Source organism: Pezoporus flaviventris, unplaced genomic scaffold (assembly GCF_033815535.1).
Source record: "Pezoporus flaviventris isolate CSIRO_AGI_PZ_B2104156 unplaced genomic scaffold, CSIRO_AGI_Pfla_v1 ptg000031l, whole genome shotgun sequence".
Classification (NCBI taxonomy): Eukaryota; Metazoa; Chordata; class Aves; order Psittaciformes; family Psittacidae; genus Pezoporus; species Pezoporus flaviventris.
Genome location: NW_026892579.1, coordinates 4,469,824 through 4,492,984, shown reverse-complemented (window position 1 = coordinate 4,492,984; position 23,161 = coordinate 4,469,824). Strand labels below are relative to the sequence as shown.

General features: G+C 40.7%; 2 protein-coding genes across 3 annotated transcripts; one reads left to right on the top strand and one right to left on the bottom strand.

The window, feature by feature from the left end:
• Positions 1-320: 320 nt before the first annotated feature.
• TRAPPC3L (trafficking protein particle complex subunit 3L) lies at positions 321-22,689 on the bottom strand. The gene is made up of 5 exons (XM_061460076.1): positions 21,721-22,689; positions 19,373-19,470; positions 15,123-15,222; positions 2,202-2,387; positions 321-1,612 (listed from the first exon to the last, which is right to left on the bottom strand). The coding sequence occupies exons 1-5, from the start codon at positions 21,760-21,762 to the stop codon at positions 1,493-1,495; spliced, it is 546 nt and encodes a 181-aa protein (XP_061316060.1). The 5' UTR covers positions 21,763-22,689; the 3' UTR covers positions 321-1,492.
• On the top strand, positions 2,890-7,499 carry CALHM5 (calcium homeostasis modulator family member 5). 2 transcript variants are annotated; one of them, XM_061460075.1, is made up of 3 exons: positions 2,897-3,102; positions 3,235-3,655; positions 6,296-7,499. In XM_061460075.1, the coding sequence occupies exons 2-3, from the start codon at positions 3,452-3,454 to the stop codon at positions 6,683-6,685; spliced, it is 594 nt and encodes a 197-aa protein (XP_061316059.1). In that variant the 5' UTR covers positions 2,897-3,102; positions 3,235-3,451; the 3' UTR covers positions 6,686-7,499. The 2 variants fall into 2 exon arrangements, with proteins under 2 accessions (XP_061316058.1, XP_061316059.1); XM_061460074.1 differs by having other exon boundaries at positions 2,890-3,655.
• Positions 22,690-23,161: the final 472 nt, after the last annotated feature.

Sequence of the window (23,161 nt, the reverse complement as noted above, 5' to 3'; positions counted from 1 at the left end):
ATTAAAAGGAAAAAAAGTTAGCGAAATTTTCTTTTTCCTGGTTGTAATATGTTGCCACAGGTTGTAACTCCTCTTTTGCACCAGGAAATGGCATGTTGGGCTGAGCCCAAGGCTGGGTAATGAATAGCTTGGGTTTTGTTCTGTACAAAATTGTTCTCTTAAAGTTCCATTACACTAAATCACCACTGTACAACACTATTAAGATGAAGGAAGAAACATTATCATGAAGATCATACAGATCTAGTGGAAATGAACCCCACTGTCCCCAAGATAAGAGGTGTTCCTCACTTAGCAGGATTAACAGATAGACTGAGGGAAAAAAAAGGAGATGAGGGTACAAATCACAGCAATAAAATCAGAGTTCCCTCTGGGCTTCACTGAACTGCGCTGAGGGTTTGTATTTCAGTTTAAAACAAGTGCTTCAGTGAAAAGCTGAGCTGGCCTTGAGGGTAGGGTACTGTGCTAGGACTTGGGGTTTTGTCCAACCCTCACTCATATTATTTTGCATTACACAGGACAACATCAAACCTTCCCTATAACTCAGGTCTCTGCAAGGCTCCTATTTCTCTGCTTCCCAGTCATGCTGTGGTAAGAAGTCCACTTCGAAGGGGAAGATGTAAGAACAGACACAACAATCAGCAAACCACTTGTGTGGCAATCTCTGAATTTTTATTTGAGTTTCCTTAGGTGAGTACAGATCCACAGTGACAACACATTAAATATGCCATGCTTTGTTCAGTTTGGTCATAAGACCAGTGCTCTTGAAGAGCAGGCTAACATGAAAAAGACCATAGCTCGAAGCAACACAAGCACTGCTGCAGTTGTCTGAGTGCTGCAGCCTGATGGACATGCACGCACGGGGCTGAACAGCCATGCTGGCAAAAGTGCACTTGGGGTCTGAAAGAGCTGTAATGGACCAAACAGGCTCCTGCATCAGTGAAGCCACATCCCTCTCTGGTTTCAAAGCAGGACATCCGGTCTGGAGGACAATGAATAGCAAACCATTACTCATCAAAACAGGCATCTGGCAGCGAGACACTAAATCCAGGAGTCACAGAAGATTAATTCATTATTCCTAACCACAAATAGCCAGGGAAATAAAGCACCACCTAGCAACCATGCTTTGAAACATTACCAAAAAACAGAAAGGGAAAAGGTGGTCATGGTTAGCTGAAAACAGTTGGCGTCCAAATGAATATTTTGCATCCAGCGTGCACTAAATACCGAGATAAAACTTCCACTCAGCCCAAGAGCATGGTTACGTGAGAAGGAGGGGCAGGCCATCTTAATCTTTTATACTGGTATCTGTGCCATGATAATTAACATTGCCCTGCCCCTGCTCTGCCCCTCCTGTTTGCTGCCCAGCTCTCTTCACCTTTCAAATGTATGACTGGAGCACCTGGCTCAGTGAAGCCATTTTTACCCTGCATGTCTTCTTCAGAAACAAAAGGTGCAAAATATCGCTCAGCATGGGCTTCTCCCAGTATTTCTTTCACTTATTTCTTTTGTGCTTTCTGTCTTCATCCTTCCTTAAAAATGTAATTCCTATTTCTGTCACAGCATCACCCTTCAGCCTGTCCTGGAGGAAGGTAACTTCTGCTGCTAAGTGAACCTGGAAAGAATCAAGTCTGATCAGTTAAGCAAAGAAATGCCCCGTTTCCCCCACTCCTCCAGAATAACAAGCTTTTTCTTTCTCTCTTATCACAAGGGGACTCCCTTTTCAGGATTCATGAGAAGCAGATTTCTAGATTGTTTTAAAATAACTTTCCCAACAAAGTTAGTAAAAACCAAGTTTATGTACACTGAAATTTGTGTAATACATTACCTTTCATTCCAGCGCTTTTACTTTCTTCTAAGAACCTGTATTGTATGATGAACTTGACAATTTTGTGATCACAAAATTTCCTGGTCATGTACTAATAATATTTTTGTTAATTAGTCTTATATCAGGCACTATAATTCCTGGAATGATGTACATATATCATGTTTGTACAGATTTTGCTTTCCTGAAACAGAAGGTGTCTGACAAACTAGATATTGACAGAAACACAAAGCAGCCCAGGAATTAGATGTAGATATTTAATCTGAGAGAGAGGTTAAACACTAACAAATTTCCTTCATTTACCTGAGCAAGTGGCTTTGCTTTCCCGTGCCTCTGCATATTAACAAAGAATGGAGAAAACAGATGGGTGCTTCCTTACCATTTCCAAGGCACCTCGAATCACCCCACAGAGGAGGTTACAGTAGCAAAGTGACACTCGTTCTGCTGGCAACTCCTCCACAAAATCCACTAGTGGGTTTTTGTCCAGGATTAAGGAGAATTCATTTCCTGCTGTGTTACTGCAGCTCACGCTAGGAGTGACCCCAAGGTACATCTTGAAAGCAACCTGCAAAAGGATGAATCTCTGCTGTTTGAATCTGTTGTGCGCAAGCCCCAGGTAAAATTTTAGAGGCAGCAACATGTAGACCAGTTCTACCCTAGGAAAACAGGGGAAGGGCCAGACAGGCTGGAAATCAGAGTTGTCCCTTCTATGAACAGCTTGAGCCAGAGATGCAAATCTGGAGCTGTGTGAAGTACAGCAGAAGGCTGTCTATTCCATCTCTGATGTTCCTACATTTACAACCCCACACAAAGTGGTTTTACTTTTATCGCTTGTCTTTCAGCCATGTCGCACTCTGCTGGGACCATTAGCACCTATATTAGGTCATTCACTGCATTGCCAGCAACTTTGATAATCACAGCTCAAAGAACTCCTGCAACTGGTATGTGTTTTTACTGTGATCTCCATCCGCAGTCATGAAGAAAAACAACAACCCACCAAGAATAAGATTGCCAAGACTGCAAACTTACTTGATTATACTGAGCATTACTTGCTTTCCTTCTACTACTGACAAATGTTACTGTAAATGTGCAACATCTGCTCTGGTAGCGGAGGGGTCTCCTGTGAGTGCATTTCTCCAGACAGTGACATCACCGCATTATCTAGACAGCGTGTATGGGGGCAGGCTAGCAGCAGGCTGCTCCTCTGGAGAGCTCTCCCCTGCTACATACTACAGACTGCTTCAACCAAAGATAAAAGCGTCTTGAGTTTTACCTCTCCAGTGAGTATCAAACATGGATGCTTTCCAAACAATCCTGAAGTTCTTTATGAACCAGAAAACCGCTATAGGTTACAGTTTTATGGCACTGCTGACAATGGGAGGTGAACGTGTGTTTTCTCTTGTTGCTTTCAGATGTCCCTGCAGCAATGAAAACTTCAGGTATGGTTTGGTATTTCTTTTCTCTCCAGCTTTTGTTTTGCTAGTTATTGGATATTTCTTGAACAGCAAGACCTGGAAACTCTTTACAGGCTGCTGGGCAAATCCCAGAAAAATATTCCCCAGAGGCAATATCTGCCATTTCTTTTACATCTTTGGACAAATCACTTTAAATGCACTGGTAGCCCCTGTGATGTGGCTTTCTGTGGCTTTGCTCAATGGGACTTTTTATGAATGTGCCATGAGTGGCTTGAAGAATCCTGCCTACTTACATGCAGTTTGCCAGAGCAAATCCACAGAGTGCTTTGAAGAGCTACACAAGATTGCCTGTGACAAAAGCTCCATGCCCTTTTCAGAGAGTGATGAACTGAAACGAACTCTTCAAGCACAGTCCCAGGTAAGAAAAATAAATGGAGTGTTATGCAGCTTATACAGTCACTGTGATTTATCTGTGGAAGATCCTGATGTCAGATGCTAACATTTATGGTTTCACATAAACAAAGTTTTGGCATGATGCAGCCCTGCAAAATACAATCAATATATCTTTTAGTTCAGTTCGAGCTCTGCTACACTTCCTAGGGGTCCCCACTGATGGCAGGATCAATAAGACCAGATACCTTAAGGTTTTCTTCCTGAACGAAAATTGCTCTAAAGAGAAAAAACTGCTGGATTGTTTAGGAGGCTGAATTAACAGATGTCAGACCATTAAAGGGGTTTGTCCTACTAAAAAATCCATACCACATTCTCCTATTTTATATCATCCTGATTACAACAATGAAATCTTAGGTCACTAACAGTAGAAAAATACTAGAAAATAAGACATGTGACAAATTTATGGCTGCTTACATAATATGTTTCCATTTGTATTGCTCATGTTCATGATTCCAGATGAGAGAATGTTTTTGTCCTGCTTGGAGGAAGGGAGAAGCACTAAAATAAAATATGCAGAATATACAAAGCTGAGACTGTATTACATTTCACTACATTTGTGCCATACAGTTCTGATCACTGCCTTGTAACGTAAATAAATTCAGAGGCAAAAAATAAAAACTAAGGGAATAAAAAAAAAAAAAGGCTACAGAAAATGATGGAAAGATTATTGTCAGCAGGAAGGAAAAACTGTAGAGCCAGCAACTTTTTGTCAGACAATTGTATCCACCTGGAACTATTTCCTCCCTGAGAGCTGGTTTTGTTTTTAAGTCCTCATGCAAATAGGACTGGAATGCAGCCAAAGCCTGTGCTGCAGACAAAACAATTTATTTGAGAGGTTTGGAAGGAAATAACGAATAGTTACGACTTTAAGTTGTATGTATAGGAAATAGTTAAAGACCAGTGACTCAGTTTATAGAAAGAGAATATACGAGTTCGTTCTCCAAGCTGCAAGAAAATAAAAAGCTGCTAAAAAGAACAGTTTCTCAAATACCCACTGAAATCCCCAGTTGGTACAAAGGGCTGGAAAAAGAAAAGAAAGTGAAGCTATTCTTCCATACCAGTCCCTAAGAATAACAGTTTGCCAAGATTCTCTGTTTCTCAGAGAAAGCTTGCTATATTCCCTCAGCTAAATATGTATTTTTACTGGCAGCTATTCTTTTAACATCAGTGCAAGAGTTCACATGGGAAAGGTTGCAGCTTTCCATGTGATCACTATTAAAGCATGGGAAATCAGTTCCAGTCCATAAAGGTCTCCAAAACCTAGAAGATTTTTTCCACACTGGAGTTACACACTGGAATTTGTTCTACTGTTTGAAAACTAGGGTTTCTTTTTTTGCAGATGTTATTGCAGTGCAGTAGGTGGGTAAAACTATTGGCTAGGCCAGTGTCGCTAGGAATGAAAAAACTGCATTCAAACCTTGCTCTCTTTAGAAAAGAACATCCCACAGTATCAATTTCAGGGATATTTTCCCATCCCCAGACCTTGCTCTAATCCTGGAATTAGCTCTTTCTTTTAAGATGTTCTTAACAGAATTTTGTCAAACTGAAGTTGCTATCAAAAAAACCCAAAGTTCTCTGAAAATACAGCAACTATTTCTAACTCAGCCTAGATGAACTGTGCTGTACAACAGTGCCAACACAAACCTGACAATGCATATGCTGTTTCTTCTTTCTCATGCCTTCTCTTCCCAGCATTCTCACAGGACTGGACAAGAAGGTAATTTTAAACCAGTTTTGGCATAAAAATTATTTTCTGCTACAAAGGGCTGATTCATCAAAGTCAAAAAAAGTTCACAAGAATAGCATAGATTTCAGTGAATCTCCTTGTACCAGAAATGGGGAACATTTTTTAAATTTAAGCCCATCTTTTTTATTGCTACTTGCTAATTATTTCTGATTGGGGGGGGAGGGTATCTTTTATAAATTAAAAATATTTTAATTTATCATTAACAAGAAGTCTGAAAACAACACATCTAAAAATACTCACAGTTTAAGAGACTAACTGACCTGGAACAAAAGTTAATTACCCTTTTTGGTATTGTAATTCATCACAATTCAGAATTGTGTCAATCCTAATTCTTGCTGAGTAATTTAAGACTTTCAGGAGACAGAAAAACGTTTACCATTTAGCGATTGTGATATTTTCTTTTCTTTATGAACTTTTTCCTTTGTGTGACAGAATTCAGTGAGCAATTCCGATATGCTACATACCAGGTGGTTATGGTCTTGCAGTAAACTTTCACCGATATCCTCTCTAAATTACTCAGACACTTCTTTGCTGTTTTCTGTATAGTTCTATTCAGCCATAACATTATTTGATTGATCATTTAGACTTGCCTTAGATTTTTCTTCATACAGTCTTATAGTTGAGGTCTGATTGGAGATCATCTGTCCCTGAACCTGCCACTGCCAGTGTTAATGGCACCCCATTAACACTAATGCCAAGTACTGAATGTAAACTGGGATGAGATGCCCGCAGCGGGGTCCCAAGAGGAGCAGCAAGCCCTCTGTACAAAGTGTGGTCACTTTGTCAGACACTCTTGATTTAAGGAGCATTTTCACTTGGTCCTTTTTAACCTGAACCTCATTTTGTTTGTCTTCCCAGATTTTAGGCTGGTGTGTGATAGTTACCACAGCTCTTCTCTCCCTGCTAGCCACGTGCTGTGTCAGCTGCCAGTCAAAAGTCAGCCACCTCCAGCTGATGTTCTGGAAGGTGTACGAGGGGAAGGAGAAGGAGCAACTGGAGCAGATTTTCCAGCTTTATGCCACCAAGCTAAGCGAGAGAAACCTGAAGTGCTTTTTTGAGAACAAGGAACCAGAAGCGATTCCCCTGCCATCTTTTCAGGCATGGGAAGATGCTTCCCAGCTCTACTCTTTCAGCAGTAGCAAACAGCATTACAGCACAATTCACAGGCTAGTTGAAGAAGGCCAGAAAGAAATCAATGAAGAAGGAGAGACAGTTCTGGACTTTGTAGACAGAAGGGAAATACCATAGAACAAATATGTTTTCAGGTTTTTTGTATCTTGCTAATATAGCATACTTCTAGGTGGTTTCATCTCTGCATTTTTTTGCAATGGCCTGTTTCTTCTTCATCATGTTCTCCTCCAGTTACAAACTTGCTCAAAAGGATGCAATGAAATTATTTCCCAATGCCAATGAAAACTCCTTCATGCAGTCCTCCACAGCACTGAGGGTTCATACTCTACTGATGTTGCTGGCTACACATCAACAGCTGACAGCAAAAAGAGATGGGCAATGACTTCTGCAAGAAGGTTTTAACATTTCCTATGTGAAAGGCACTATAGTAAGCTTGTCCTATGTAAATCAAGAAAACTACTATGAAGTAACACCATTTAAAAGATGTGAATATAATAATGGAAAATGTGTGTGGCTTTCTGACAGCCCACAGAAACTAAAGATCTTGCTTCTGAGTCATTTGCAGGCCATTTGCAGGTACAGCATTTTCTTGAGGCACCAGCAGTCACTAAGGGCATCTCAGTGTCTTTGGACTCCTGCTGCACCCAGTTGACCATGGATGGTCACAGTGATCACCCCTACTCCTCTAGTCCCTGATACATCTCCCTGGGACATGGGGCAGTGACCTCCACTGACAGGGAGGTGCCAGGTAATTTTTTAGACAAATCTTACAGCAGAAGTGTATATATGGTACCAAGGACTTGAAATTACCAAATGATTTGGCATTTTTGTGTGTTTCTTAAAAAAATAACATCCCATTTTGAAACATGATCAGTTGTTATTAGTGCTTTGTTACAATAATGAAAATACATCACTGATACTTTGCACCATAGAGTACCTGGTGTTATCTTCTCCCAGTGAAAATTTCTCTTTGCATGGGCATAAAGCTTTTGGTGGGTTTGACTGGGTTTCCGGCACTGGGTGCCTGAAGAACTCTGTAATACTGTTTGTACTGGACCTGCAGACAGTGTATGACAGAGGGTCTGGAAGGAAATTCCACATTTTAAGACAAGAAAATATTTTTGCAGCAGGCTGATTTTCATTTCACTGAGTATCTCAGGAAACCTAATGTCTGCAGTAAGAGGGACAAGCAGCAATGCAGGCTGTGATGAATGCACAATCAGTGCTTCTGACAAATGTGTTTCACCCCAAAGTCCTATGCTTTACCTCACCCATTTGGAATTCACCATGTGGCTCTCACACAGGGTATCCAGGGTGTCCGCACAGGCTTTTATGCAGTATTTAACTATCAGTCTCCTTGAGTTTGCAAAGAACCATATTTTTGCTCTGCTCAAATCAGTCCTTATCAATAAACTGGGGTACTCTGCCTAGCTGTTCTCATACTCACTGGTCTTCTTCAGCAGAGATACGTAAAAACAAATCCAAGAGCTAATTCCACTGTGTGTTTAAAATCCTCTCTGTGTGTTTTGAAGAACTTGTAGTCTTTAAGCAAATGTTTTAAAGCTTTTTACCCCAGCTGACCTACTTTGCAGCAGACTTGGAACATGTTATGTGCCTAAACGTACCTGTGCTGAAAGCACAGGCACAACATTGCCAACATGAAAGTCACAACAGCAAGCACATCTGACACCATCTCTGGCTCATACACTTTTTTTCTCCCCGGGCTCCTCTCCGGGTATAACAAGTATTTCCAAGGTACACATTCCTTCCCATTTGTCTTCTCTTTCTCTATGAGAGATGCCCCAACATCTACTGCCCAGCTTCGTATCACCTCCTCCCTACATGCAAGGGGAGAGGAAACACCACCAAACAGGATGTCCCCACTGCCCAGGCCAAAATTCCCTTGCCAAAGCTGTCTTTCCACCTCCTTCCTCACTGGTACCACAAAAAAACAAAGCAAGAAGAGGTGCAAAGGAGAGGGCACTAATTAGGTTAAAGAGCTAATAAAGGAATACGGGAAACAAGTGGGTTGATGTAAGGTATAGTGTGGTAAAGCTGGGACAGAGATACAAAAGCATAGATGGCAAAGGGAAAGGTGGGAGGACAGAAGGATCCTACTTGGGCATCCTCTTTTTCTTCAGGAGAAAGCTCAAAGCTCTGCACCCAAGTAGCCAGGACCACCTGAAACAGGAGTGTTTCCTAGTCTGGCCTTCTCCTTTACTGTGGAGGGGCAAAATCAAGGTGCATTCTCCTCTCCTCACCTCTACCCTGCTTCATGTTCACAGGTAACACATGTTGAAAATGCCTCCATGTCCAAGAGCAGCTGCTAACACAGTACTGCAATGTGTGCCTGGTAGCAGCCTAAGTCTCTCATGAAGCTTGTTCCCAGGGCTGTGTTATTCTGAGTTGTCTTATCAAAATGCCTGTGACTTAAAGCAATTGACATGTGGATACTTCTATAAAAAGAGCCAAAAAAAAAAAAAAAAAGCCAATTTGATGCTGTGTTTTCAACTGGAATCTGGTTTTGGCAAATTCAACCTTGTCCTTCAATCAGCTATCACAAAAGCTGTTTTGTATCAACACTGTCCCTGAATTAGAGCTCAGCAGCTACCATGGCACCTTGGAAAGAGGTAAAGCTTATTGTCAACACTATCCAAAACAAACTGGGAGGAAAAAAAAACAAACAGCAGAATCAACATTTTCTCTTGGAAAATTTAGGTTTGCATTAACTCCGATGTTCACCAAAATATGAGTGCACAAATACAGACTATTAAAAATTTAAACTATCATATTACATAATAACAACATTAATGAAGGACCAGAATTAATCTGTTTAGAAAGGGAAAGGCAGCCGAATAACATTTTTGCTAGCATACTTTTCATTCTTAGTACTTTTCCACAGTCAGTGTTTGGGAAGAGCAAAATGCTTTAAAGGTCTTTCCATCTGTTGCTGATTCCCTGTACTCACAAACTTTTCTTTACTCTTTACAGTGCAGAATTTTATTTTTCAGTTTACTGTCTATAACTTAGCACAGCAACCTGTTGTATGCATTTCCCTCTCGCTGCTGAGATCTGAAAAGCAATATTTACCAGCTTTGTAAATTCGACCAGCCTCTGCCAGACTTTCAAACTAGCCATATGTCAATATATAGAGACCTTGTGTGCCAGGGTCTCCCATGAGAAGGTGAATCACATCTCTTGGCCCAATAGCTCTGGCCTTGGGGGTGACATGGTTGGATTACCCCAGCCCTGTTGGTCCCCAAGGGCCTCTCAACAAGCAGCTGCAGAGCCATATGCTTGCTGTGTTTTACGGGGTACTGAGCTTCCAAAGAGCTTCCATCTCATCAGCCACTGCTTTTCATCAAGGGATATATCCTTAGGCACAGCACTGGATGAACACAGTCATGGAACTGTGAGCCAGCACTAGTTCACTGTGGACCAGAGGGTATGGCCCAGCTGCTCCCACCTGTAGCACGCAGACACCTCCTAGGACATGATGACGTTTCTGTCTAGGATTAGATCTAAAACCGGAATCTGGGGTGTTTTTATATCTCTTTCAATCAGATAAATGATGCTAAGGTCTTACGAGAATTTTTTTGTAGGATTATAGAGAAAAATTATCATCTTATTTCAAAAGTAATCCTCAGCTATACTCAGATGCAAATTCTGAATCCAGTCCTCATCTGAGCTTTGTTCTTGTCCTGGTTTCAGCTGGGATGGAGTTAATTTTCTTTCTAGCAGTGCTGTGTTCTGGCTTCAGTCTGAGAACAGTGCTGATAACACACTGATGTTTTAGTTGTTGCTAAGCAGCACTTACCCTGATCAAGGACTTTTCAGTCTCATGCTCTGCCAGAGAGGAGGGGCACAAGAAGCTGTGAGGGAGCAGAGACAGGACTTCTGACCTGAACTAGCCAAAGGGATATTCCATACAACAGAACGTCATGCCCAGTGTATAAACTGTGGGGACTTAGCTGGAAAGGACCAATCATTGCTCAGGGACAAGCTGGGCTTCAATCAGTGGCTGGTGAGCAGCTGTATTGTGAATCACTTGTGGCTTTTTTTCAGGGGGCAGTGTTTATTCCTTCCTCTCTCTCTCTCCCCCCCCCCACCCTTATTATCATCATATCATCATCATCATCACTAACATTATTATCATTATTATGTTTTGTTTCAATTATTAAACTATTCTTATCTCAATGCATGGGGGTTTACCTTTTCTCTTATTCTCCTCCCCATCCTACTGGGGAGGGGGTGGAAAGAGTGAGTAAGCAGCTTCGTGGTACCAACTTGGCAGCTGGGGTTAAACCGCAATAGTTTGTAATACCATTCCTCAGTTGCTTTCCATTTTCTTACCCCAATTTGCCAGTAAGCAGAAAGCCTACTTTTACATGGCATGGTATATCTTTTTTTATTCAATCCCAGTTGTAACTACACAAAGTCACAGCACCAACACAAGAATTTAGTGAGCACCATAGAAAATCAGTGCAGAGGAACTCACTTTGGCTCATTATCAAAACTTGTTGGCCCTTCTTCATTCCAGCAAAAGGCAGCAGTAAATCCCAGGCCTTGCAGTCTGAACGACTGGTTGAAGTTTTAAGCCCTCAGCCACTACCTTAGGTGTACCTTTCTTCTTGTATTTATTTCTTAATATGGCAAGCTGGCTTTGTACTCCTTATTCTTTTTTCCTTTGTTTCATCTTTCTATTTCCACAGGGAACACTGACAGCCTGATCATACAGACTTCACTTTTTCTTTCCATAGGACTGCAGGATAACTGCTATGTTTACAGGACATTTGGCTCTAATTAATTTAACTGATTAACTGCTTTAATTACTTTGACTTTGAACTGGTTTTACTCTACACACTCACCCTCAAACAGATTTCTACCTCAGAAGAGTTAGTGCAGTTAAGTATTTAAGCACTTTCTTCTGGCTGAGAGTGCTACTGTTGAAGAGTTGAAGAGATCAGGTATGTTGCCCTGCAATTCTGAATCAGTAACATTAACAGCATATTTGCAGTTACTTCCTGGTTATTTTACATACGATTTGTTGGTATATGCCTCAGATAAATGTGCTTGAAGACTATAGAAAAATGTTTTGTCAAAGAAAAGTGAAAATGCTTCCCATACCACATTTTGTCTTAGAAAGGATATACCATTACAGAACTCCTCTTTTAGTTTGCTAAAAATAGTCTTTTCAAGAGACTGTGTGTGCTTTAAAGTTTGTTCCAATCTTTCCAAGTAATTTTATTTCTCTCAGTTAGTGTCTTTTGAAGTACAACCTGTAGAGAAATAGACTATTCTTCCTTACTTTGATGGTTAATTTCTTGCTGTATTTTGGTTTTGAATAACCTGTATTTAAGAATGATGGTTCAACTGTACTAATGCATTTGTAAATAAGGGAACCATGAGGCATAAAACCCAGAAAAACAGATATCTGGAATATATGTGAAAATCCAGAGAAAATAAAGTAAAAATACCACCTAAAGAACATAAAAGTGAAAAAAAAAAAAAGTGATTTCGCAGCCTGGCATCATTTTTTAATGAGACAGTATATTTTAATACAGTGATTGAAATGCTGCTTGTCGTGTGGTTTTCATTCAGATGCCCTCACTATATCAAATGGATCCTATACCCTGGCTCAGCTTCTCCAGAGGAAGAGCTTTGTTATACATCATTGTGACCTAAGAGTCTAAAATACACTTTACTTCAGGAAGAACTATAGTTTCCACTCTTTTATGAGCTAATGGGATCTGTCTAGTTTTTAGTAATTAAAGTCACGTTTTTCTGATTTAAACTTGCAGATAGTGGTGTACGTGTGTGCTGTGCACATGTGCACTTTGTAGCCCTACCAGCAACAAATGCAAAGAGGTCCTTTCTCTAGTTCTGTGACAGCCATCAGTTTCTCTATGACAAGCATTTCTGGAATCATAATGTACCTTCTGTCCCTCCATTTCATTCAGATGTAATGTAGGTATTTCTGACATGATTAACATGAGCAGGACCACACACCACCTGATAACAACCACATATATTTTGATCTGAGATATTCCTCTATAACCAGCATACACTGAGGACTTACTTCACTGTATAGAAAGCCTGCTGCTTCCCAGTTCTGCAGTCAGTGGTTAAACGTAATGCTTACATTTAGCTGATGCTGCCGATAATTCTCAAGCAATGAAAGCCAGGCACATTTTTGTCTCCTAAAATAAGCCAATGGAAATTAATCTCAGATCAATTAACTGATGTGCTTCACTCCTTTTGTGTCCCTGCCCATGGCAGAAGGGTTGGAACTAGATGATCTTTGAGGTCCTTTCCAACCCTACTTATTCTATGATTCTGTGAAACACTTTTATAAAGTGTAGTTAATTTTTGCCATTGGGAAAGGCCAGGTATATCTTCACTGGCAACACTTCATTACTGAAAATCACAAAGGATAAAGGAGATCATTGACGAGGACCTAAGCAGGCATTAGTCTAAGCCAACTCAGTATCTATGAACTACCACATCTTTACAGTGACTCAGCAGTCTAAAGGGACTGGACATACTATGTATTTCAATTTGAGCTTCCCCAAGAAATCTGACTTGCCCATGGGGCAAAACCACATCTTTAGAAAGCCCTGTATTGCCACTAAATTTCCTCCTAGATCTTTCTTGTCTGACAGCAGTGTGAACAATTACTCAGTAAGAGGGTAATTTCCATCAACGAAGGTGAAAGTACCCACTCTGATTTTATCTTTTTTATTTTATTTTTGTGGGTACTCAGGAAAATGTTCCTCTCACTTTCCTTTCTTACAGTTCCTCTCTGCTACCACTGAGTCTTCCTTTTGCAGAAACTCCTGCTGCTTACTCTTAGTATTATCATTTTAAGGTTAAAGAACAACTAAGTAATTATGGAGATGCTGAGGAGATTCAGATGGCAGGAGTAAGAGTAGGAAAATTTAAGATCTGTATGAGATGGTAAATGCTTTTGCTCCTAGAAATTAAAAAGAAGTGAGGGAACAAATGATTCAAAGTTTGTTAAAACTCCATCATTTTTTGTTGTTTGCTGCATTCTCTGGCAAGGGTAGAAGAAATCAGCTTAAGCTACAGCAAACCAGAAGAAACTTTTCAATTCCTCTAATGGCAAAACATCTCATGGGGTACTAATAATAGAAGAATTTTAATTTCAGTTTATGTGATAAACACATAAATGTATTGGCTTTCGCAAATGTGGATATATGTGGATATAACTGTATGAGCTTGCAAAGCTCGCTAAATACACAAGATTGGACAACAAGCTGAAAATGGCCAGAACTCTTGAGCAAAATGGAGTCACACAGCAAAAGAATTTGTAAAGGTAAAAGAAAAGGGGGGGGGAGGTTGATATGAGGAAAGCTAGTGCCTGGAAAATACAGGGTTAAAGTACTTTTAGCTTAACTTCAGTTGAAGATAAAGAACAATGTGTTGTAAGCCTGTGGTAACAGAATTTAGTGGCCCCACTAAACAGGAGTGATTACTTCACAACATCCTTCTACTTATCAGTTCGTTTAGAGACAGTGCCTCCCAAACACCTGCTAGTTTTGGATACTCCTTGTCTGCCCGTCCTGTTTTGCTTGCAATAAATTTTGCACGAAGGTCACACTGTTATAAATCTTTACCAGCTATCAGAAAAGTTACAGATACGTGGTTTCAGCTAGCTTTGTGATTACTGGGGCATCCAACTGTCCCAAAGGTGAAAAGTACACCGTGAGGAAGACTGCTTACTTCATCCTCAAGACCCCTGCCCACAGTCACCGCAAAGCAGTGCGCAGACACCAAGAGGAGGAGACTTATGATAATAAGTTCCTGGAGCAAGTTATAATATTCCCCACCTATATGTGGGAATTATGAATATGTATACGGCTAACGCAATAGTGAAAGTATATAAACCTGTAACAGATGCTAATCAGTGCACCTCTGGCTATGGTCACGCACCCAGTGCTGTTGCTTTTGCTTTGTTCACTTTGTCTCTCAATAAAACCTTGTTATCTTGTTTAGAGGAGTGAGCTCGTATTTCACAGCTTAGCGACTGACTTAAGGTCAGTTTAGGTCAGGGCTTGGCAGCTTCTCACAGGTGGTATCCCATTTTATGTTCTCTGCCCTCAACTCAGATATAAAAGGCAATAATCATGTGAACCAATTCTGTGGTTCTAACAACTCTTTGTGGTAAACTTACCACTGTGGGTTTATCAAGACAATAAAAAAATTCTTATCTCACTAAAAATTACATTTTTTTTGCATTTTGTTGATTTCCCCCCCAGCCTGATGTAGCACTATGCTACACAGGTAGAAACTGATGCCTCCTCTCAAAGCCAGCCTCTGTGAGCTACTACTTGATGCAAAGTCGTAGATAAGGAAAAGGCTGTATTTCACCCATTGGAAGCATGGGTGTGACTATGTAGAGGAGTGGGTTTTTTGATTAAACAATCATGATAGAAAATGTAAGCAAGTGTTCTGGAACAAACTGACAGAGGAGGAGGGAAAGGCTAAGACCATCGAAGCTGATGAATCCCTAGAGAATGTAAAAGTTACTTACCTGTGCAATCATGTCCGCAGTTTCAGAGTAACTGCGGCACTTTTTCACAGCTGAACGAGCTAAAAAATCATCAATCAGCCTTACACCAATGCCGTATCCCCTAAGAAGAAAACAAAGGAAGTTAACATTCAAAATGGGCAACTTCTTTCCACCTACTACATCCCTAATCTGTTTCTTGTGCTTTCTCAGCAAAACAGCTGAGAAATGCATGGCTTTGAAAGCAACAGATTTTGCTGGCCTAGATTCTTCTTTCTGCCATATATTGCAGCACAGTGGGATTGCTGTTCCTGCAGTCATTTAAGGAATCATACCCCTTTAAGCATGATACTCCTGGTGATGATGATATGAAAGTTGCTTATATACACATTTTCTATATATGCATTTATATTTACATATGTGAATAAATATTATATGTTAGGTATATGAATGTAATATAGAAATAGCATACAAATAATATGCCTGATTAATACTGCTTTGTCACTAAAAAGAGGATGGATAGAATAACACAGCACAAGATTCTCTCCATTCCCATGTGATCCCCAGAGTTCATCTCACACTGTCAAGGAGAAGAAAACAACTGCCCCCTCATGACACAGCATTCACCTCCAGGATGAGGAGTTCAGCCCCTAAAGGGCAGGGGGGCCTAAGACTGTTGGTTGATACTCAAGGATCACCTTACTACAAGCTCAGGAGTGTTGCATCCCAACCAGAAGGAAGTGCAGCAGGAGGGCCAGGAGACCTCCTTGGATGGATAAGGAGCTGCTGAGGAAAATTCAAATGAAAAAAGAGTCTTATAAAAGGTGGAAGCAAGGACAGACGGCCTGGGAAGAATACAGGGATGTTGTCGGGGAAGCTAGGGACCAGGTTAGGAAAGCTAAGGCCCAGTTAGAATTAAACTTGGCTAGGGATGTGAAAGATAACAGGAAGAGATTCTATAGGTACGCTGCGAATAAAAGACAGACTAGGGACAACGTGGGCCCCCTCAGGAAGCAATCAGGAGAACTGGCTACACAGGATTTGGAGAAGGCTGAGGTTCTGACTGACTTCTTTGCCTCGGTCTTCACTGGCAAAGGCTCTGACCACACCACCCAAGACTTGGAAGGCAGACGTGAGGACTGTGAGAATGAAGACCCTAGGCCCACTGTAGGAGAGGATCTGGTTCGAGACCATCTTAAGAACCTGAATGTGCACAAGTCCTTGGGACCTGATGAAATCCATCCGCAGGTCCCAAAGGAGCTGGCAAATGAAGTTGCTACGCCACTGTCCATCGTATTTGAAATATCACAACAGTCAGGTGAAGTTCCTGACAATCAGAAAAAGGGAAATATAACCCCCATTTTCAAGAAGGAGAAAATGGATGACCCAGGGAACTACAGACCAGTCAGTCTCACCTCTGTGCTTGGCAAAATCTTGGAGCAGATTCTCCTGGAAGGCATGCTAAGGCACATGAAAAACAACAAGGTGCTTGGTGACAGCCAGCATGGCTTCACTAAGGGGAAATCCTGCCTGACCAATTTGGTGGCCTTCTATGATGGGGCTACCGAACTGATGGACAGGGGTAGAGAAGTTGATGTCATCTACCTGGACTCGTCCAAAGCATTCAACACTCTCCCACACGACATCCTTGTCTCTAAATTGGAGAGACATCAATTTGATGGATGGACCACTCGGTGGATAAAGAACTGGCTGGATGGCCGCACGCAAAGAGTTGTGGTCAATGGCTCAATGTCCGGCTGGAGACCAGTAACGAGTGGTGTCCCTCAGGGATTGGTGTTGGGACCGGTCTTGTTCAACATCTTTGTCAGTGACATGGACAGTGGGATTGAGTGCACCCTCCGCAAGTTTGCCAATGACACCAAGCTGTGTGGTTCGGTTGATACGCTGGAGAGAAGGAATGCCATCCAGAGGGACCTCGACATGCTTGTGAGGTGGGCTGATGCCAACCTCATGAAGTTTAACCATGCCAAGTGCAAGGTCCTACACCTGGGTCAGAGCAATCCCAGGCACAGCTACAGGTTGGGCAGAAAAGAGATTCAGAGCAGCCCTGCAGAGAAGGACTTGGGGGTGTTGATCAGTGAGAAAATGAACATGAGCTGGCTTCAGTGTGCACTCACAGCCCAGAAAGCCAACCGTATCCTGGGCTGCATCAACAGGAGTGTGACCAGCAGGTCGAAGGAGGTGATCCTGAAGGGGGCCTATAAGGATGCTGGGGAGAGACTCTTCATTAGAGACTGTAGTGATATGCTACAAAGGGTAACGGGTTAAAACTTAAACATGGGAAGTTTGGATATAAGGAAGAAGTTCTTTACTGTGAGGGTGGTGAGGCACTGGAATGCGTTGCCCAAGGAAGCTGTGAATCCTCCATCCCTGGTGGTGTTCAAGGCCAGGCTGGACAGAGCCTTGGGTGACATGGCTTAGTGTGAGGTGTCCCTGCCCATGGCAGGGGGGTTGGAACTTGCTGATCTCTAAGGTCCTTTCCAACCCTAACTGTTCTACGATTCTATGATTATATGAAATCCTGGACAGCCTCATTGCAGCATTCAAGTACCAGGAAAATCCATAAGAACATGGACTCACACCTAATCTTTTTCACTTTATCCTTTTATCTCTTCACTTTTTGCTTTTCCCTCATCTTTTTCCTAACATGTTCTCTCCCTTCATCTACTAGTTGCAGAAAGAATCCAAAAGTTGCTAGCTAATACACAGTTTCAGTACACGACCACCTTCATTTTCCATTAAAAACACTACAATTTCAGAGAAATGAAAAAGGATGGAAGCTAATGGATTTTTTTATGAAACAAATATTTATTCCTAGCTCTCACTTAATAACAAAGGTCGGTAACTACAGAGTGCGCAAAATAGCTATGCTAATTCCCTACTGAAAAAGGGAAAGAGATTAACACAAATGTTATGAAAGAATCTGAACTCAACTCAGAAACATTTTTAGGGAATATTCTGTTTCCATTTATATGGATGTTGGAAGTCTCTGACTCTTTGTTAGAGATCCGACACAGTGAAGCAGCCTGAACTTGATGGATTTTCTTACTGATTTTGTACCACATCTTTGACAACAAGTCAAAAAGTGATCTGACGTCTAATGTATTCACAAGACCCAAAAGTGGTTTTGGCAGTATGAAGTTTAAAACTGCACTATGTCATGCATCAGGAAACATGGAATACTTACTTATTGTGTAAGTATCAATATCAATAACATTGGTAAATATGTCATCAGCAGTTAGCAAGGTATGCATTGGTGATGTACAAGACTACTTAGATCCTCTTCAACTTTTATACCTTAGATTTACAAAGTCAAATCAAAACAAATTGTCAAGCAGTTATTTGGCAACTGTATAGTGAAACATACTCTTTTCACTACGGATTATATATGTACATACATACATACAGAGAAAGAGTTAAGAATACTGTCTAACAATCTCGGTCAGGATGTCAGGTTCCTTATAAACATAAGATCTTCATTTTCTGAAACAGGTTATCCATGAAAATATCAGTTCTTCATTGACCACTTGTGCTATCTCGCTCATTGTTGTATGGTCGTTTAAAGGTAAGTGGCTTGTCTGCCCCTAACCCATGGAGGGGAGAACAGAGCCACCCCACAGGGGACAATTCAGGGCACCCACGTCAGATTCCTAAATCACACCCTTGGGAAGGCACATGACTACAAAAGGAGGCTGCGTATTGACTAAATCACCTAAGTCAAATTCCCACAACCTAGAGTTGTGATACTTCTTCACAAAACCATGGTGTAGCTGGATGAGGGGAAGCCACAGGAAGGCCACATCAACAATGAACATAGAAATGCAATGCATGTCAACTAGAAAAGACCTGTGAGAAACAAAAAGCTTGTCTAGTTTGACATAACATTGAAATAACATGAGTACAAAGAAATAGAAGAGGAGGGGTAACGTGGAAATTGAAATTGCATACATGGACATAAGAGATGAAATTTACAAGTTTATATTATTAATCAGCATAACAAAAGATCAACAAGGAACAAATGTAAGCTACCAAAACAAACCTGACACTTTTTTCCTAAGAATTCAAAAGCTAATTGTTGATCTTAATTCACAAATTAGCATTATTTCTATTGACGGAATATTGAATCTTATCCCTTTGATCTCTGTAATCCTAGACAGAGTGCTGGAACTCATAACAGACATAAAGCTGAAATGTAACATACAGGTGGACAAATAGCATTATCAAGAAGGGTGACAATTTAAAGCAGTACTTACATTCTGTCTAAAAAGGTGTTGACATCTTCATCCTTTTCATAGTCCTTGCACAGCTGGGCTACCAAAGCCCCATATGTGAGTACAAAAAGTTCTCTGCTCTGCCAGAAATGATGGAAATCAAAAATGAAGAAAACTAGAATCCAACTTTTCCACACTTGTGAGCTGCTACTGTATTAAAAGCAAGCAAAAATAATATTTACAGTAATAAAGAAACTTTTGTCCATAGATGTATAATCACTGAAATCCATAGTCCATGTGTGACAGAACCTGAACTGATCATCACTTGAGTCTCCCTGTACAGGGATTTTGTTTGTCAGAAGTATCGTTTCTTGGGATACTTTCATCAGGTGCATTCTTGCATCCTATAGCCACACATATGTATGATGGCTTGATAAATGCTGTCAAACACCATCCAAGATTACTGACAACCATTTAGTTGCAGGAAAGACAATAGAGGCACTGAGCTGTACAGCAGGCTTCTACAATAGGAAAAACACTACATACACCGAAATTCCAGTTCCTTCACAGAGGTATGGCTGACATGATTCAGATTAACAGCTGCTTTCCCCAGTAAATAAAAAGTAGATTAAAAAAAAATGGCTCAGAATAATGACAAGATATTATAATTCAGCACAAGTGTAAAGAATAATGACAAGCAGAATAGAATCAGTCCCATTGACATTTCCCTTTCTTTATCAGCCTTTAAATGTAAATTGGATTGCTGTCAATACTAGCTCTCCAAATGCCTGGACAATCTGACTGTGACACTACTTCTTAGTACAGATGTGGTTTGTATGGCTCCCCAGCATGAGCAGGATGAAACGGATGGGTGAGGATTACAGCCACCTGCCCAAGGAGCATGGAACACAACTGGAAAGGTCAAAGTCATATCTCTGCACAGATGCTGTCACAAGCACTCGTCTGGGTTCTTTAGCTGTGCTCCAATCTGGAGGAAAGTTTTCTTCTCTCCCTGCCCCACGAGATCACCTCCATGGCACTGCAGAATTGACTGTATTGAGCAGGAGTACATGCTGGACCTTAGGCGAGAAACTAGGTTGACTCTCACTAAACTTCTTAGACAGGTATTAATTAAAGGAAGTACTACAGGCGTGTGTGGCATGTGGGCACACTATAGGTACTTTTTATAGCCTGTAGAAAAAATAATAGTGAATACCAATAAAACATTAGAACGAATCACACAAGGAAAGGAAGCACAGCTTGTTCAAAAGATCTCTTCCTGCTCCCTTTGCATCAAAAGCTTGGAGTTTAATCAATGCTCCCATTTAAAGAAGTCACTGTTTAAAATCTTAAGTAGTATGGAACCATTTCCTAAACTCACCTTGCTGATAACTCCTGTTTACATTAATATTGCAAACTTTGCGAAATTCTCATTAACAAGTTTTTAATGCAGTAAATGGATGTTGTACAGGTTCTGCATTGCTGTAATCTCAGCAAAAAGTCTATGTTGTAATATGACAACAATCTGAGAGTAACTTGAGCATACTTCATCAACATAATTGTATTTTTCAGCCACTGTTGCAATCTGTTGGGAGTATTTTTTATGGCAAAAATTTGCATATTTCAACTTTAATTATATTATATTTTTCTATTTCTTTTTCAGTGGAGACCTCTGTCCCCTTTTCAGAAATTGACACAACATTGTCTTAAAGTCTCCTGGAATTCCCCCACTTCCCCAGCTCCTATCAAAAATTCATCATTCACCATACAAAGAATCGTAAGACTCTAGGCTCCTGAAGAAAGATTTGTGTGGAATCCAAACACAGAACAGAGGTATCCTTCTCTTTACATTTCATTTAATGACTATCTAACCACAGAGGCACATAAGCTTACTGGCATTTCTATCTTTGATGATAAATCTCTCTATGCACTTAACACCTCTGCTCCTGAACAGTTTCCAATCTCAGAAACTTTGTGCCCACCTTTCCTAAGCCTGCTCAGAATCTCAGCACTAGACATAAAGTAAAACATTAGTTTGTTATCACTTTTCTAGAATTGCCTATGTTCTCTCTTCTTTACCAGCAACTTCCTCTGTCTCCAGTTTATTATACATATGTATACAGAGATATATGGGTGTCACAACTATGCCTGTGGGCAGGCTTTTTTTATGCCACTGCTTAAGAGCTGGCAGATTGCTGGCAGCTTAAAGGGGGTCACACTGTAGCCATAAGTGTCGCCAGCACCTCTGCTCTCATACTGGCAGACTCATCCCCATCCTTTCAGTACTTTCAGGCTAATCAGAAATACGACTGTATAAAATGTATCAATACAATAATAGCTTGTTCTTAGTCCACGCACAATTTTAATCACACATTACAAAAATGTCTTACTATTTTGTGGTTCTCCTGCTTTCTTCCTGGTGGACGAGACATGTTGCTTGTGTTAACGCCTGATGTATTTGATTGTCAGTTCATGTATTCTCTTCCTCAAGCGGCACAGTTTTCTCACTATCACTGTATTTCCTCTTTTACTTCGCTAATTTTTTCTCCTTTCTTCTCCTCTGCCTTTTGCATGAAATATATTTGCTGCAATCTGTAATGCTGCTGATGCTCCTCCTATTCTCTACGTGTACTGAGCCTTTTGGGAGGAATTTGACCAGCAACAGATCTGCCCCTGTACACGACATAAATAACCACTACATCCATAATAATGATTTGTAATCAAATACACAGCAAACAGCCTTTGTAAGCTGGGCAGCCACAAGAGATTAACAGATCTTAACGTTTTTAGGGACAGCAAATTCAGTCTGCTGTTTGTGTCAGGATTTGGTGTTTGTAGAGTTAACAAAAGCTCCCTCTCTGAAGAATCACAGAACCTTAGATTCATTTAGGTTGGAAAAGACCTTTACAATCATCAAGTCCAAACACTGCTAAGTCCAAATCTACCACTAAACCATGTCCCTAAAGATACTGCCACACAATGTTATTAAAAATTTATCATTTTCAACTTAAAGGAGCTATAGTCTTCTGACAGCTCTGACTGCTTTAGTCTGGTAAGTTAATGCCTGTCCAGGCAGAGCAGTGTGGGTTACAGGGCATCGCTACCACCATGTGTCTGCAAAGCTGGCAGGACAGATCTAGAGCACCCAGACCCCCAAAAGAATAAACTGTGCACCTGCTACAGCTGCCAGCTTGTGCAAGTGGCACATTCATCAATGATGTTTCTAGGAGATTTTATATCATTCTTAACTTACGATAACCCCTATTTGTAAACATCCCTGCTATAAGCATCCAGGAAGGTTCGATTAACTTTTTCTGCTTTCCCCTAAGATAAATTTCGTCTGCTCTCTTAGTTTAGATATGCAATAAATGCAGACTACAGTCATTAGTGAATTAAGAATTAATCAGGTAGCTGTCTTTCCTGTCAGAGTTTATCTCCACATACATTACTTCTTAGTCCTCTCAGGAAAGGCACTTAAAAATACATGGCCTCATCTGAATGCAATGCTGTTACTAATTTCAATTAATAGATTTGGTGTTGAGTGAAATTACAGGTATTTACTACTCCAGATACATAAAAAACAACAGCTGTGATTCATTTGGGATAAGAAGGATCAATTTACTTAAAAACCAAGTAAAGTTATGATAGACTTCAACAACAACAACAAAAGAATAGGACAGAAAAAGGATTTTTAGCTTTTTCTGTGGAAAAGGTAGTCATCCTAAAAGCTTTCATTTTACACAGAACAAGCTGGTGGTGGCAACTTTACAACCAGTAAGCCACTTCAGTTTTCTTTTAGGTGTTCTTCTAGCCCTGTAATATCCAACTCAA

Bases quoted from the DNA above. Each gene is read 5' to 3' on its own strand.
- CALHM5 (XM_061460074.1), top strand. From the start codon at position 3,116: ATGGATGCTTTCCAAACAATCCTGAAGTTCTTTATGAACCAGAAAACC. The intron at 3,656-6,295 runs GTAAGAAAAATA...TTGTCTTCCCAG, and splicing joins CTCTTCAAGCACAGTCCCAG to ATTTTAGGCTGGTGTGTGAT.
- TRAPPC3L (XM_061460076.1), bottom strand. From the start codon at position 21,762: ATGTCTCGTCCACCAGGAAGAAAGCAGGAGAACCACAAAATA. The intron at 19,471-21,720 runs GTAAGACATTTT...CATTTCTGGCAG, and splicing joins AGCAGGAGAACCACAAAATA to AGCAGAGAACTTTTTGTACT. The intron at 2,388-15,122 runs GTAAGTAACTTT...ATCCTTTTGCAG, and splicing joins CTGCGGACATGATTGCACAG to GTTGCTTTCAAGATGTACCT.